Genomic DNA, 16,506 nt, shown 5'->3' with positions numbered 1-16,506 from the left:
TTACATTATTTGAAAATATGAAAACAGAGATTTAATTTGGGCCGTTAGATCAAATCTTAGATGAAATATGGGCCACCCATTTCGTTTTAAAAGAAGAGTTGGGTCGACCTGGTAAAAACACCAAAACAAGTGTTGACCCGAGCCTTTCCTCTCCCATTTCTCTCTTTTCCCTTTGGTTTCCAAACAATGGAAAACAATTTCTTTCCCACTTTTTTTCCTTTGGTTTTCAAACAATGGAAAACAATGACTTTCTTTTCTCAATGGTTTGATTCCATGAACCAAACATGGACGCCATTCAAAAGACTCCAAGATGAAAGAAGAAAATTCGCAGACATCTTGACGTCTTGTTCACATATAAATTATAAACTCCAATAGAAATTAACAATTACACATTTAAGAAAAATAGAAATTAACAATTACAAACATATTATCTGTAACTATGCAATGAGAGTCATGGAACTTCAACTCTGATTAGCCTAGCGTCAATTAGCCTACACTGGGCAGTCATCCGATGCATGCTTAGCCTCTATTTTCTTATTATATTCTTTGTTCTCTAAGTTGTACTTCTTCGCGTCCTTAATCATCTTCGCAATTTCCACACTAGATAATCCACATCCGCATCTATAATTGGAAATTACGATCTTGTTCTTAAGTCGGAGTCGTTTCTCCTCAGCGGATACAATCAAAATCCCATTGGCATCAATCTCGAAGCAAACAACGAGTTGAGGTACCCCTTTTGGAGCAGCAGGTATTCCATCAAGCAAAAATTGACCTAATAATTTGTTTTGTTCGGCTCTTTTTTCTTCACCCTCATATACATCAACTATCAAACCACTTTGGTTTTGATGGATAGTTGTGTAAACTTTAGTTTTTTTTGTGGGAATAGTTGTGTTTTTTGGGATAAGAACATCATAGTCTCCTATGTGGCGCATTAAGCCAAGGGAATGTGGAGTTACATCCAACAAGAGTAAGTCTTGCACCTTCTCAATGCCACCACGCAAAATTGCAGCTTGTAGGGCAGCACCATATGCAACTACTTTGTCAGGATTTATGCTCATGGAAAGCTCTTTACCATTAAAGAAATCCTGCAATAATTGTTGTACCTTGGGAATTCTAGTAGATCCACCTACAAGAACAACATCGTCAACTATTTTTCTATCCATTTTAGCATCACTTACACATCTTTCTATAGTCTCGATGCATTTTCTAAAGAGTTCCATGTTGAGTTCCTCAAATTTTGCTCTTGTTATTTTAGAGTTGAAGTCGATACCCTCAAATAAATAATTAATCTCGATGGTGGTTTCAGTTGTTGAAGAAAGAGTTATTTTTGCTCTCTCACAAGAAGTTCTCAATCTTCTTAATGCTTTTGGGTCATTGATGATGTCCTTATTGTGTTTTGTCTTGAACTCTTGAACAAAATGGTCCATCATTCTATCATCAAAATCTTCACCCCCAAGATTTGTATTTTCTCTAGTAGCTTTTTACCTCAAAAATCTCGTCTTGTATTTTGACAAGCGATACATCAAAAGTACCACCACCAAGATCGAAAATAAGAACATTTCTACCACCAATAGTCGTTGCCCTTTTGTTAAGACCATATGCAATAGCTGCCGTTGTAGGCTCATTAATAATACGCATCACATTCAAGCCAGCAATCACACCAGCATTTTTTGTCGCTTGTCATTGAAAGTTATTAAAGTATGCTGGAACTGTTACAACAACATTCTTTATCGTCGTCCCAAGATACGTCTCTACTATTTGCCGCATCTTACTAAGAATCATTGAAGATATTTCCTCAGCTGAAAATTGCTTCTTCTCATTCTTGTAGTCGATAACAATCATGGACTTGTCACCCACACCACGAACTTTAAAAGGCCATAATTTTATATCACTCTTAACACATGTGTCACTAAATTTTCTGCCCATCAATCTCTTCACGCCTGAAAGAATGTAAAAAAAAAAAAACATATTCAGTTGAATATTATGAATAGAATCTAGCTAGAAGAAGATGATATGCGGTCAAAATTGTGTTGATTTTTGTGACATAGGCACGTTTAGAATTACATGCAGAGGCATCGAAGCCTAAGGCAACATAGAATCTATTAATCAATGCATATAAAGATTAGCCTTGTTCAAGTTAATATTTGATTAGTTGAGAAATATAGAATAGATCGATCACGTACCGAAGATAGTGTTTGTTGGGTTTACCGTGCCTTGGTTTTTAGCGGCATCACCAATCAAACACGTGAAAGCAACATAGGACGGTGTGGTTCTGTTGCCTTGGTCGTTGGCTATAATCTCTACGTGATCGTGTTGCCAAACGCCGACGCATGAATAAGTTGTTCCAAGATCTATACCGATAACCGGAGCCCCGTCTTTAGCAGCCAATGCCATTCTCTATTACGGGAGATATTTTGTGCTTACAGACGATTTTGAATTGTAATTGTTGATGGGTGATCCGATTAGTATACATAGGCAGAGATTGAGCACCAAAGAAGCAGTATTCACTCAGGACAAGGTTTCCTACTTCATGTCTTAATGTTAAACAATACGATCACGATCTTTTATCATACAACAAGGTTTCCTAATATGACAATAAGGTTTCCTACATGCATTAAGATTTGGTCGTTGGCTATGAAGTCTTAATGTTAAACAATACAACAAGGTTTCCTATATACGCTGAAATTCATGGCTCAACATGAATGATCTTTTACCATTTCGATCATGACTTCCATAAGAAAGTAAACAATTTATCAAAGAACACTGTACAGCTCAGGATCGAGATATGCAACTTATAATAGGAACAAAGATGTAGTAGAGACTAGAGTAGAGATCGAGTTTGGTATATATATCTTATCATGAAAAGGGTGGGAATTTGAACACTAGTCTTCACCGGATGATCATCACACAATTAACATTCATAATCCCATATCTTAATTACAAACTTCACAACGCGAAAATTAACTTAACGATTGGTATATAGTATATGCTCAATTTTGGTGGGAGTTTCCAGAGTCCCATATATGCATCTGAAAGACTGAAATTTTTATTTACAAACATTATTGCAGATTACAGACGTACGTATACGGTATACGCGTAGAACTAGAAACACAATCAACACAAGTCAAACTCATCAATAAATAGAATCAAGAAACACTTTGTTTCACTTGCAGTACGGACCCTCTCTCACTTGCACTCTCTCAGTTATCCTGATATCACTTTCTCTATAACAACAGTACTGCTCCTCGATTTCTATCTCTCTATGGCTTGAAGGAATTATAATTTATTATTCCACTCATGCAAGTGGCTTGATCATCACACAACAATATTCATCATCCTGCAGCTAGTTACATGTAAACAAATAAATGAAGGCCTGCAGTCTAGGGCAAGCAAATTAAACCTTGGGAGAAGTACTCTGTGGTGGGTATGGTGGTGGTTTCTTAAAGAAAGGATGATGAGGGATCTTGGGGAATGGAGGCAGAGGCTTCAAGAATGGGTGCTTGAACCATGGGTGTGGCTTTGGCTTGAACCATGGGTGCGGTTTTGGCTTGTAAAATGGGATTGGAGGTGGCAGTGGTTTTGTGTACACTGGGACAGGTGGTGGAAGCGGTTTTGTGTACACGGGAACCGGCGGTGGAAGCGGTTTTGTGTACACCGGAACCGGCGGTGGAAGCGGTTTTGTGTACACCGGAACCGGCGGTGGAAGTGGCTTTTTGTACACAGGGACTGGTGGTGGAGTTGGCTTCTTGACAGGGACTGGTGGAGGGCATACTTTTTTGGGTGCTTTTGGAGGATGGGGCTTTTTGTAAACTGGGACTGGTGGAGGTTGTGGTTTCTTCACTGGAACTGGTGGAGGGCATGGTTTCTTGTAGACTGGAACTGGTGGAGGGTTTGGTTTCTCGTAGACTGGGACTGGTGGAGGGAGTGGCTTCTTGTAGACTGGGACTGGTGGAGGGAGAGGCTTTTGGTAAACTGGGACTGGTGGAGGGAGGGGCTTTACATAAACTGGGACTGGTGGGGGGAGAGGCTTCTTGAAAATAGGGATCTTGGGAGGGCAGGGTTTCTTATAGAATGGAGGAATAGTGACCTTGGGAGGGAAGGGTTTCTTATAGAATGGAGGAATAGTGACCTTGGGTGGGAATGGAGGGTAAATTTTTGGAGGGAAAGGGAAAATTGGAGGGTGTTTAAAGAAAGGGTGTGGTTTGGTCAATTTGGGAAGAGGGTGTTTAAAGAAAGGGTGTGGTTTGGTCAATTTGGGAAGAGGGTGTTTAAAGTGAGGCCAAAAGAAAGCAGAAGGGCATGTAGCTGGTGAGAATTTCAGTTTAGTACCGGCAATTCCAAAGGTTTGTTTGCCATCACTGTTTTTAGAAATGAACACCACTTTGGTGGAATCAAGTCCATCATGAGCACCACATGGTGTGGCCTTTGCATTGTGGAGCTGTGCATAGCACTCCTCCTTCAATCCTCCATCTTTCACAATCTCTTTCGGGATCGACACCGAAAACTTGCCTTCCTCATTGAACTTGCCGGCTCCTCTCCTCTCGAAGTTGCCGCTTTCGGTCTTGCAGTCGATTGTAACACCTAGACCTGCAAAACCGATCAACAAAGCTCAGAACATGTATGACATGCACAAAATTAACACGTACAAGCTAGACGACACTTCAATGTGAAACAAGCTAGAAATGAAAACTGTACGTATAAATATACCTGAAAAAGCATGAATGGTCTTAATGCTCTTCTCAGCACAGTCGGTACATTCTCCAAAACCAACTACCTCAACTGTCTTATGATCATCGGCGTAGCAAAAGCTGCTGGCTCCAAAGATCAACAAGGACAAGAAGAGGCACAGATGAGAGATCTTCATTGGGGAAGACCAAACCCAAAAAAGAAAGAAGAGGAACTGATCAGTTGGATATGGAGTCTCACATACTCATCCCAGTTATATAGTGACCTAATGGGAGTGGTTTTAAGGCCACACCGACACTAAAATTAAGGGCATCACATGAGGTCAGGGACCCTCCTCCTCTTTGGTTTTGGGGAGAAGATGACCTAGCGTTCGGGGGAGAGAGAGAGAGAGAGACGATAACGAATAACGTGCATAGCGGCTATGCCATTATCTCTTTCAATGGTATTGAATGAGTTCCCAACTGCAAAAGCTTGATGCATTATCTGTCTAAACCTACTTAATCAGCTCCCCATTAATACCGTTTCTTTTGACATAAAACGATGGATATCTCATCAATCTGGCTAATGTTTTTACAGGTATGAATTCTGGACCACTTTGATTTCTCTTGAAGTGGTTTGGTTTTCATTTCCTCACAGTTGGAGAAGATTTTTATAGGAGGAGATGAGAAATTTGAGTTGTATTTGCATAATTGAGCCGTATATGTAATTCATGTGATCACTTCAACTGCAATATCGATCAGTCATTTCATATACCAACCAAGTTCTTTTTATTGAAAGTCCATGATGTGTATTCGATGTGCACACTCATATATATCGTATTGCCTATTTGTAGTGCAATAGTGCAGCTGGAATATCAAGCCTGCAGAAAACCTAACTTGTATGTATTGCCTATAAGTTACAAAGTGGTTATTTACAAGCATTGACGGTGTTTATTTTGCCTAACATCATTCACCAAATGATACGACAGTGTTTATTTTACTCGTATTTCATATGGAACTTATGTATTTGTAATCCGACATTAACACATCATTTGGTAAACAAATTCGTGAATATACAACTTCGATCGTAAGCGACCGAGGTGGTATTGTGATTTACTTAGTATTGGTGCTGTTTGGAAATCTGCAGAGAAAGAATATCAGAGACTTGGTGAATGAAGGCCAAAAATGGTAATTGTACATATAGAATATGGCATTCTATCATACTAATATGTATGATGAGGTTACAGAAGGTAAGGAGGACCATACAGCTCAGAAGTCAGAAATGTATGTATGATTCCCATTTAAGATGAAGTCCTATATATCAAGCTGCAGATACGAGGGGTAGTTGGGATGCTTCATATAGGTATGTACGTGCCCTTCTCGAATGTTAATCCTCTTTATACAAAATAGAAAGTTTGAGACTAATCCCGTAAACATCAAAATAGATCTACAGTTTTGGATACCGATTATGGTAGTATTTCATTTGTAAACACTCCCCAAGTCTAAACTGCTATCTATTTCTGGTAACAAATACATCGCCATCGCAGTTTCTCTTAATGAATTACGTACGAGCCATGTTGAACTATTTATGCCACCGAATAAGTCAAACTCACAACCTCTTCACATTTCCTATAGGCGGGACAATGAAATTCAGTAGTTCATTCTGCCGTAACCCAAAGATCGTATTGCTTAAGGACTCGTCATCATGACATGCAATCGATCAAGTTGGTAGGACAATCTATCGTTTAGGAGTTCACGTCCGGCGTTCACAACATCTTGAACATACTGCTGGCAGCATTTATAGGCCATGCAGAGGCATTGCCAGAAACTGGGACCTTCTCAATCGTCTAAAACGAAACAAGACAGAATATCATTCAGACCCTGTTCTCCATTGAACGCCAACAGTTATACTCCGAGTACGAGACCTGTCAGAACCAACTGATACACTCGTTGGTAAGGCAGGAAGTAGCTGAAAGTGCTCCGGACAAAGTTGCAGGCTTAGCTGCCAGTCTCACCACAGAACCCAGTAAGCTGGCGAATAACCTGTCATTTGGTTTAATTCATCTATAAGCAAGAGCCAAATTCATGCAAAAAGCAGAACACAGCACTCAACGAAAATTTTATAAGTTCGAGGAACTTGTATCATTCCTAACAGAAAATCAGCGTTAGTTTTCCTTCAAAACTACAACAAAACCCAAGTTTTATCTGGTCTAATTTTGATAACTAGCTCAAGTTTTTGGCCTCTCTTTAATATCTCCACATGCCTAGCGTGAGTTACAAGAGTCTGCATGTCCATGTAATGTCAAAATTCTGTAATCTACTTCTTCTTCTTGGACTTGTTGTTGAGTGACTGAGTATATGCTGTTCCCTGAACATCAAAAGGGGGGGAAAAAGGAATATGTCAGGAGTAGATATTCGGATTTATACCGGGCAAGTTAGAATTTGATGCAATCTAGCTGAACTGCATTGATTCCGAACATAGATCAAACTATATGAACTGCCATTGAAGTTCAGAAGTAAATGTGACATTTAAAAAGTAGGCTAAATTAAATGAGCGATATACAGATAGACATTCAATTTTTTTTTCAATGCAGGCTTAGAAAAGCAATTATCCAGTCATATGCAGTTGGATAACAAATTACTAAGTCAAACAAAATCGCAGTATATTTGATTATAGAAACACATGTTTGAAAAGGAAAAAGAAGACCTAAATATTAAAAGAGAACAAGTCTGAAAAACTTTCAAAGTGCAAGTACTCAATATCAACCACATACCTCAAGCCATTCGTCCATGTTGGCATCTGTAGACCTGGTTCCAACTTCTACCTTTGGAGCCCTCTTGGTCTTCTGGCATAGACAAACAAACATAACACAACTCTATTAGCAAACCAGTCTGTATAATTCTTGAACAGCGAACAAAAGGAGCGCTATTGCTCATTACACCAATAAATTTCCATATATTTAATACTTTTTCCAATATTTATGTTGAATATATTCACAAAAGTTCTTTTACTTTTCTCTTAGTCTTTCTGGGATCGGGTCTTTATACTAGGAAGTGCAGAAGGCACTCCAGTGGAATCCTTCCGGACAGACAAAGATCACTTTATTTCTATACTTCCAAACATAACTGAAGGGAAAAAGAGACTCTTTATTTTGATGAATCATTTCTTACAGAAACACATTAGGAGATCACAGAAGAAAGAGCAACATGTTACCATATATACCAAATCTAATGATCTCTAACTCTCGAATACACACACATACTTCTTCTCAACATATCCTCTCAGGTGGACGTAAAGGACTATGAGGACAAGCTCAGTACACCAAAGTGAATAGTGAATCACATAATGAGTTTAGGTTGATGAATCACTCTAGTAAATCATATAATCAGTCTACTAAAGCAATACAACTATCCCATAGTGAATTATCATTACCTTTGAAAGGTGCTGGATTTGACCTTGAATCCACAATCCCAAGAGGACGAGAAGAGCAAATCCAAGAGTTATAAGGAAAACAGACTCGATGCTGAGTAGACTACCAGCCTCAACAACCTCAATGGTACCATTGTAGTATGTGCTTTGGTATGGATGATTGTCAATCTCATAGATAATAGTACCCACTAGATCAAAGGTTCCAGGCTGCACAATATAAATAATTGATTCAGGTCCAAACTACTTTTCCTCTTCATTGATTGATGAATTAACAAAACACAGAACAAGACAGCATGTTACTTCCATAAACACACAATACCTGCAAGTACTTGCTGACAGCAAATAGGTATGGAAAGGTAGCCTGAGCTGAAGCTGGAACTGATGCATTGTTAAAAGCCTGTAAGAGAACAAAAACAGTAAATGCAACTGGCAGAGTAACTGAAATAAACCAGAAGCAATTTAATCAAACACAAAGCATAAATAACATCGTGAAAGAGGAAATGACAGGGACAACTCTGACAAATTAAAAAGGAGTAGAGATATAAGACGGACCCACTTTCTGTAGTTTTTACAATTCATGAAAGATATAAATTTTAGTTATAAATCATGTCAAAATTACATTATATTGCATTTTCACACTTCCAAAACGAATCAATTCAGTATCAGAAATGGAACAAACTTGAATCATCAATTAGAGACCAAAATATCCCTCTCACCACTTCATTGCAGACTGGGCGATGAAACATACTGACATAGTCAATTTGATTCATGGCCCCTCACTTGTTTAAAATCCAAATGCAGGGTAAGAAACTTTAGAACAGCTTGGCTCTAACATAGGGGTTTGAAAAGGTATGCCTTGAAGGTGATATGATGTTTAAACCATCATCAGAGAATTATACCATGTGAATTCTGAAAAGTGATCTTCTAGAAACTTGATAAGACATTCAAATACAAACTCTTAGTTACATGATAATTTTTTTTTTCCCTTGTTGAGACTGCTGATGCTAGTAGATCTAGGGACCTCATGGTATTTGCAATAAAAGCAAAGCCAACAGACCACCCAAATGACCAGCAGTTACATGATGATTTTTGATAACCTATCATTTGTTATATATTCTAGATAGTAGATAAACATATCCTTCACATGCAAGACCACGATAAATGCAACTAGAGAGCAGTTTGCAGCTAGTGATCATCAGTTATTATATTGTAACATGGAAATTAAGTCAGAAGTTCATACAGGGAGCTCTGTCAGTCATTAATCAAGTTCTTCAAATAACATAAGATACCAAAAAGAACAAAATATAAGAAAAAATATATAAAATGTTTGTTGAATCAAGATTATGCAAAGTTTGTAACAGGTCATATATACACATACATATAAATATTTACTGATATATATATATATATATATATCAGCACATGCATACATGCATATAAGTTTATCGAGAATTACCAATGCAGTAAGATTCTGAACCAACAGGTTGTGATCAAATGGAAGATGAACACTGGCTTTGACTGCAATCACATTCAGGCTTGACTCCCCTGTTTTCATCCACAAAAAAATAAGCAACTCTATAAGAAAAGGTGCGATGAAATACCCCACAACAAAAATAATAACAGGCCTTTTTAAGATCCATATATTAAAACTGTTTTTTTTCTTTCCTCATTCCAAAAGGAGGGGATGCGTAAGTGCAACACAGAACGTTCACAAAAGTGACAAAAGCATTTTGAAAATAGCATCATTGCATACCATGCAGATATATACATAATTATATATATAGATACATAGATATTTTATATATAGATAGAGAGAGAGTCTTAAAACACAAGAACACCAAAGTTTATTACCATCATTTCTCAGTCCAACAAGTAGTTCAGTCTGTTCCCCTGCTGCCACAGCTGCAAAGACACATCAAAGTCACTAACACCCCTCAAAACCATAAAAAGAAAGAAAACATGCATGTACAATGTTAGTTCTCACTTTTTGCTTTATTTTTGGGGAAAACACAGATTGTCTCAATGCCTGGTGCTGGACTATAACTTGTATCCACAAAATCCTGCTCTTCATCGCCTACAGTCCCAAGATCGCTATTCTCTCCCACAACCTCAGACACAGAATCTGCTTCTGAGTCAGACTCACCCCTGGCGACTACAAAAATAAAGAACCATAAATTCAGTATCAGCCGCTTCAAATTCACATCAAACAGGCAAACACACAAATCATCACGCACTCCACCGCACAACAATATTCTGAATCCAGATCAGCAAAAGCTCACAAGAATGTAGATCAAAGTTCTTGATTTCTTATCTAACCACCATGCAAGCATAAACATTCGTTTCCCAACCATATTTAAACCTTGAAAACCACTTTTTAAAAAAGCTAATGTTGAAAAAAGTCCTTTTAACAAGCAATTGAGTTGCTTTCCGAATTGCAATCTATTGTAGCTGAAAAAGACTACACAACACTTAGAATCGTAATTTCACTTCCAAAACTCGATGATCTACCAAACCAAAATCTCAGCAAGAACACAAATTCGAGTTCAAATCACAGCAATACTATCGGAATCTAAACTCTACAGCATGATCGATCAAAAATCCAAAACGCAGCCGAATCAGATCTCATTGACATTGATCAATTACAGTCGAGTCAAACATGCAACCACTAAAACGAGCTGAAATGATCGTTTTCGATACAGAGGAATTGAAATTGCGATGAATGAAGTAACAGAAGAAGCAGATTAGATCTGGATCTAAGAATTGAGAGAGCGAACCTTGGAGGAAGGGGGAAGCGATGAGGAGGAGAGCGAGGAGCAGAACCCTAATCGACATGGCCGCCATTGTTAGAGCTTCAAGGACGGGGTTGGGTTGGTATGGGATTAGTGAACAAGACGAAGGCTTTGGGTTTCTGGTCGACTATTCTTGGTATTTATGGGGGGACTGGTGGAAATGACGTCGAAAATAATAAAATGAAATTAAGAGTAAAGATACAAAAATATAATACGGCGTCGTTTCACGGTGCTTGTCAATAACGATTCCGATCTATTTGTTCTCTCTCAAAATTTTGTTCGCCTTCTGTAACCAAACACATTATTTTGCCTTCTTTTTTTTTTTCAATTCGCCCACCTAATAAGTGGTGAGAAAAAATCATGAAGCAAATGAAAGGGTGTTAATGGTAATAGAAGAAATGTGTGAGGTGTTAATGGTAATAGATGAAATGGATGAGGTGTGTTAGAAAAATAAAGAGGGTAAAAAAAAATGTTGAGGCTCTGCATCAAGTAAACATGCGATAGGGGTGTAAAGCAGTAAAGGAATCGAACTTATTCTAATTATTAAGCTTTTCATTAGAGTTCGAGTAAAGATTAAGCTTGATTGAAATCTTCTCACTATTAAACTCAACACTATTGTCTATGTTAATTGGATGAGTTTGAACTCGACCTAAACTTGAACATGCTCTATCGTTTTTCCTTTATTTTTCTAAATAAAATCTTCAATTTGTATCATGTAACTCAAGTCACGTTGACAGATCATATATACTACTATAAAACAAACAGTTAATAAACTTAAGTGTAGGTGCGATGGTACAAAACGTAAGTACAAGTAGATATAGGAAAGAACAAATTATGATAAAACAACTAGAGAGTAGTCGAGTAAGTACATATTTCATATTTCAGTTTGTTCTTAAAACATACTTGAGCTATTCACCAATTTGTAGTAATCTTTCCCAAAATAGAGCCATTGTCAATCATAATTTAAAAGAAATAAGTATTTTTCTCATAAATAATGAAACCGGATTAACCAATCCTACGTGTATTAGGGCAAAACACATAACAAAATGACGAAAATATAATTTCCTTAAACAAATGTTAATTTCTAGCAAAGTGCACGATTTTACTCATGAAAATAAAGTGCACGATGTTTCCTCATATTTTTATTTTGGAGAGCCAATAAATCAACATTCCGCTATGGATAAGAGAAAGCATGCTATCTTTGTTGATTTTATGCTTGAGTTCCAATTAATTTACCAAAACCATTCCTTCACAGTTATATAGCCTTTACAATCTTTACATATAGGATCCATTGGGCCCATGCCCAACCGCTTAACCATAACATTTCTCCCCCTAGCCCGTATAAGACCAAAATACCCATAACTTCTATTTATTTTTTTAAATGGTGGACCCTTTAACCTGTTGGACCCACGTCACCACCAATCGCCAAGACATAGCGCTCCTCCGCCTCCGCCTAGCCCCACATATTACCAGTCCATTCATTCAAGGCCCGCTCACCTGCGAGACAGATTTTGCAGGACAAAAAGGGATGAAATAATGACATCCGTTGGATGGTGAGTGAAATAATTTGATAGACACAAATACTCAATAATCAAAGTCCGAGTCTTTGACATCTATCTTCTTCCTACCTATAACCTCGCTCTCTCAATTTGGATGGGAAGCTCTTGATGCAATTGCAATATACTGGGTTGATTGTCCAAAAGAATTGATGACTTCCAAAAGGCAAGAACTTGAGAGATTTTAAAAATCAGTATTGACACACCCACCCCTTCATCGCTATATCTATAATTCTTTAATTATGAATCAAGAACACCATCCATCAAAATTTCTATTAAACCCATCATCAATTTTCAGTTGAAGGAAAACTTCATCAATCCCTCTAACTCCATTCGCATAAACTCTATTTCTCCGATCCGACCAAACACCGCCTCCATTTACAAAAACTCACTGATTTCTCCATAGATTCTAAACTTGCAAACGATAATCAATGTTCTGAAAAACGCTAGGTGCTAGTCGGGCGGACAACCGATGATTAGCGCCTAGGTGGGTTAATCGGGGATTAATCGGTTTTATAGCTCTCTAGACGGAAATGGTGAAGCACCGTCTAACGCCTAGGCATAGATTAATCGGCCCTAGGCATGGATTTTTAGAACATTGACGATAATCATTCATGAAAGGAGGTTGGAAAAAGAGAGAAATTCAGTCGGAATATTTGATTGACTGGAGCTCTTTGGTCTGAGAAACATTGTGTTTTTAATAGGTATGCATTTCTATCCATCAGATTATTTCACTCACCATCCAACAGCTGACGTTATTTCATCTATTTCTGTTCTGCAAAACTTGTCCCGTAGATGAATGGGCCTACCGTTTATTCAGACTCTTTTTATTTTTTTATTTTATTTTTTCCCGTCAATAAATCAACATTTGGAAAATTGGAGCGTGTCAAAAACGCCGGCTAGCTCAGCAAACGAATCGTGGGAAGCACAAAACGACGCTAAACACTCTCATCTTCTTCCTCTTGTTCATCATCCACAACTTAACAATGCAGACTCTAATGGATCAGCTCAGACCCGAATTCCCTCCTCCCTCTTTCGATTCCCTCCTGCCCTCCAATCGCACCTTACCCAATTCCAGGTACGTCATCCTTTTTATATATATATATATATATATATATTATTTTTATTTTAAATTTAAATTCCTCGGCAATTATCACCATTGTTGTTCTCTCTGGGTTTATTGAACTTGAGCTCTATATCTCCTTAAATTCATATGCTTTTATCTCCAAATTTGAATTTAAAGCGGCATTGTGTTTTTGTGTGTGGACATTGTTCTTTGAGGTGAATCCAATTAGTATCAATGTGTGGTTTGTGAGTAGTTTGCTATGATTCAGTGTGTGATGATGTATAGTATGGTGTTTGCAGCCAAATACCGGAAGGGGAAGCTAAGGATGGTGTTGCTGCTAGGAAGATGCAGAAGGCGGACCGGGAGAAATTGAGGAGGGATCGACTCAATGAGCATTTTATGGAGTTGGGAAACGTGTTAGGTACAGTTCATTTGGTAGTTTTAATTTTTTTGCGATGTCGAACCATGTAAAAATCGATTGCTTGTTTAGTGAATTAGCGTTGAAATTGATGTGAACTTCTGGTGCAAATTATTGAATGTTTTACATGTAAAACTCACTTGAATAGCCTTCTAAGAATTGCTGCGTCATGTACTTAATACCAATGTTCTAAAAGGCGCTAGGCGTTAGGCGGGCGGTAACCCACAGCCTAGAGCCTGGACAGCCTAGGAGAGGATTAAGCGGGGACTAGGCGATTTGTATTTTTTAAGATTTATTAATTAAAAATATATATTTTATGCAATTTAATATTTGAAAACGGTCAAATATAGATAAATTATTCAACATAATCTAGTCATACTCATTTATAAAATAAATTATAACTAAAATTTAGCATAACTTCCTGTAAAAGTGAGCAACAACAGCAATAAACATATACACTTCTAATTTTAAACACACAATTAACTCTTATACTCTCATACTCCCCACAATATAACAATCCCACACAAAAAGAAAACAAAAATAGCCGTAGAGCTTAGCAGCCTAGGCGGCATCTAGGCGGGCTAGGCGGCATTTAGGCGAGCTAGGCGGCCGCCTAATCGTCCACAGCCTAGCACAAAGGCCTGGAAGAAAAGCGAGGCGGCTTGTTACAGCCTAGAGCCTAGGCGGGGACTAGGCGGTCCTAGGCGGGGCCTTTTAGAAGCTTGCTTAATACGTTGCGGGCTAAGATTAATGTCTAGAAGCTTTGGCACTAAATTTTTTGTCTTGACTTTGGATGACAAGTCTCTGTCCTTAGATTTAGTTGTTATATGAAATGCGGGGAGTTCTCCAGATTATCCTTTGTCACTTAAGTAATTCTTATGGCAATAGTTGTATTCCAGTGGTTGATTGTAGATTAGTGTTCTGGGGGAGATTCGAACTGTAATACATTAGTAGTGCCAAAAACTTTAAGGGAGAAATTTCTTTTTGTAGTAAACACGGCATAGAATGGTCAGGAAGCTTGAAAAGCTGGGGGCACATTTGGGGGACTTCCATCATCTTACTGATGCACTTCTAAGTTTTTCATGCATACAAGTTTCTAATCTGTCGTCCATGTCTATGGCTTTACCTTATTCTTTCCCTTTCTGGAGGCATGAACAACTCACATTTTATTATTGATTCACATTTATGATTTAGTAAGTAACATGCAGATCCAGACAGACCCAAAAATGACAAGGCAACCATTCTAGCTGATACAATTCAAGTGCTAAAGGATTTGTCATCCGAAGTAGACAAACTTAAAACGGATTGCACTTCGCTAACGGAAGAGTCTCGTGAGGTGATTTAGTTCTTCTTTATATTCATATCAGCTATATATCTATTGGATTCCCTTGTATAGTATGTTCGCTTAATCACTATGTTGTTCTTAACAGTTGACAAATGAGAAGAACGAGTTGAGAGAAGAGAAGGCAGCTCTTAAAACTGACATCGAAAACCTTAATGCTCAGTACCAGCAGAGACTCAGGACCGTGTTCCCTTGGGGTGCTGTGGATCACTCGGTTGTAATGGCTGCACCTTCATATCCATTTCCTATGCCGATGCCAATGCCAATGCCTCCAGGGTCAATTCCCATGCATCCCCATATGCAGCCATACCCTTATTTCGGAAATCAGAATCCCGGTGTCATTCCCAACCCCTGTTCAACTTTTGTTCCATATATCACCCCTAATACTCTGGTTGAACAGCAACACACCCCTTATGCGTCTCCAGTTGTGCATCCAGCAACTCAGTCTCATGTTTCAGTCAAAAAAGATTCTCGAAACAAATCATCTGGGGCGAGTAGAAATGACAGAAGTGAAGATTCTAATGATGTCACGACAGATCTAGAATTGAAGACTCCTGGTTCAACTGATCAGGTACACTATAGTTGTTTTACAAAATATCTACAGCTGAACGACCATTTTAAATTGCTTATGGTTGATCTTGTTGGTTTTATTATGATCCCCCTTTTGGGAAATGAGAGTGTGATAAATTTTATTGTTTATAGGATTTATCACCAGTACAAAGAAAATCTCAGAAGTCAGCAAGGAAAGAACTTAAGGGTACAGAAGGGAGTTCTTCAAGTAAATGTTCCTCTTCTCATAGTGCACAGGGTAGCTCATCTAACAGCGTAGTTGGTGGCACAAAGGATGATGACTGATAAAGGGAAATGGATACCACAAAACAGAACAAGGCAGGGTAATTTGTCTTTGAATTACTTCGGCATATTGCATTATTGATTCAGTTGGTCAAAACAAACTTTTCTTTCTCTTCTAGCTGGTCCCTTGCATATTTTTGATATGGCTTTGAACTAAACTACTTCTATGCATGGTGATAGAATACTAAGTATGATCGGTGTTTTTGACAGGTGACTTTCTTGCATGCAAAACAGGTAAAAAAGGATTGCGACCCATTTTCATCGTAATCTTTTTCTTGGCAAGATAGGTAGTGTAAGTGGAATCACGGATGCTAAGAATGTGAGTGACAAATTTGTTACGAGAGCAGGTTCTTCCTTAGATTTTTAGGTAATGATTTTGCAGCGTGGAC

The 16,506-nt window shown here is 38.1% G+C and overlaps 3 protein-coding genes and 1 pseudogene across 3 annotated transcripts; 1 reads left to right on the top strand and 3 right to left on the bottom strand.

Annotated features, from left to right (window-relative positions):
• Positions 1-491: 491 nt before the first annotated feature.
• LOC101300118 lies at positions 492-2,394 on the bottom strand (annotated as a pseudogene).
• Positions 2,395-3,025: 631 nt separating this feature from the next.
• LOC101304048 lies at positions 3,026-4,937 on the bottom strand. The gene is made up of 2 exons (XM_004289794.1): positions 4,708-4,937; positions 3,026-4,587 (listed from the first exon to the last, which is right to left on the bottom strand). The coding sequence occupies exons 1-2, from the start codon at positions 4,862-4,864 to the stop codon at positions 3,395-3,397; spliced, it is 1,350 nt and encodes a 449-aa protein (XP_004289842.1). The 5' UTR covers positions 4,865-4,937; the 3' UTR covers positions 3,026-3,394.
• Positions 4,938-6,748: 1,811 nt separating this feature from the next.
• Positions 6,749-11,139, bottom strand: LOC101304337 (translocon-associated protein subunit alpha-like). Its single transcript, XM_004289795.1, has 8 exons — positions 10,869-11,139; positions 10,079-10,246; positions 9,946-9,996; positions 9,551-9,639; positions 8,414-8,491; positions 8,098-8,301; positions 7,439-7,510; positions 6,749-7,032 (listed from the first exon to the last, which is right to left on the bottom strand). Exons 1-8 carry the CDS (start codon positions 10,933-10,935, stop codon positions 6,982-6,984), a joined length of 780 nt encoding a protein of 259 aa, XP_004289843.1. The 5' UTR covers positions 10,936-11,139; the 3' UTR covers positions 6,749-6,981.
• A 2,236-nt stretch (positions 11,140-13,375) lies between these two features.
• LOC101303755 (transcription factor bHLH121-like) lies at positions 13,376-16,504 on the top strand. The gene is made up of 6 exons (XM_004289793.1): positions 13,376-13,517; positions 13,805-13,926; positions 15,132-15,259; positions 15,354-15,836; positions 15,968-16,153; positions 16,328-16,504. The coding sequence occupies exons 1-5, from the start codon at positions 13,426-13,428 to the stop codon at positions 16,118-16,120; spliced, it is 978 nt and encodes a 325-aa protein (XP_004289841.1). The 5' UTR covers positions 13,376-13,425; the 3' UTR covers positions 16,121-16,153; positions 16,328-16,504.
• Positions 16,505-16,506: the final 2 nt, after the last annotated feature.

This window comes from Fragaria vesca, linkage group LG2 (assembly GCF_000184155.1).
Source record: "Fragaria vesca subsp. vesca linkage group LG2, FraVesHawaii_1.0, whole genome shotgun sequence".
NCBI lineage: Eukaryota > Viridiplantae > Streptophyta > Magnoliopsida > Rosales > Rosaceae > Fragaria > Fragaria vesca.
The sequence above is the reverse complement of the archived record's forward strand: the minus strand, read 5'-3'. Positions and strand labels throughout refer to the sequence as shown.

Coding starts and splice junctions, on each gene's coding strand:
- LOC101304048 (XM_004289794.1), bottom strand. CDS start 4,864: ATGAAGATCTCTCATCTGTGCCTCTTCTTGTCCTTGTTGATCTTTGGA. Junction 4,588..4,707: donor GACCATTCATGCTTTTTCAG/GTATATTTATAC, acceptor TCGGTTTTGCAG/GTCTAGGTGTTACAATCGAC.
- LOC101304337 (XM_004289795.1), bottom strand. CDS start 10,935: ATGGCGGCCATGTCGATTAGGGTTCTGCTCCTCGCTCTCCTCCTCATC. Junction 7,511..8,097: donor AAATCCAGCACCTTTCAAAG/GTAATGATAATT, acceptor TGTCTATGCCAG/AAGACCAAGAGGGCTCCAAA. Junction 7,033..7,438: donor ACATGGACGAATGGCTTGAG/GTATGTGGTTGA, acceptor TTTGATGTTCAG/GGAACAGCATATACTCAGTC.
- LOC101303755 (XM_004289793.1), top strand. CDS start 13,426: ATGCAGACTCTAATGGATCAGCTCAGACCCGAATTCCCTCCTCCCTCT. Junction 13,518..13,804: donor CGCACCTTACCCAATTCCAG/GTACGTCATCCT, acceptor TGGTGTTTGCAG/CCAAATACCGGAAGGGGAAG. Junction 13,927..15,131: donor GGAGTTGGGAAACGTGTTAG/GTACAGTTCATT, acceptor AGTAACATGCAG/ATCCAGACAGACCCAAAAAT.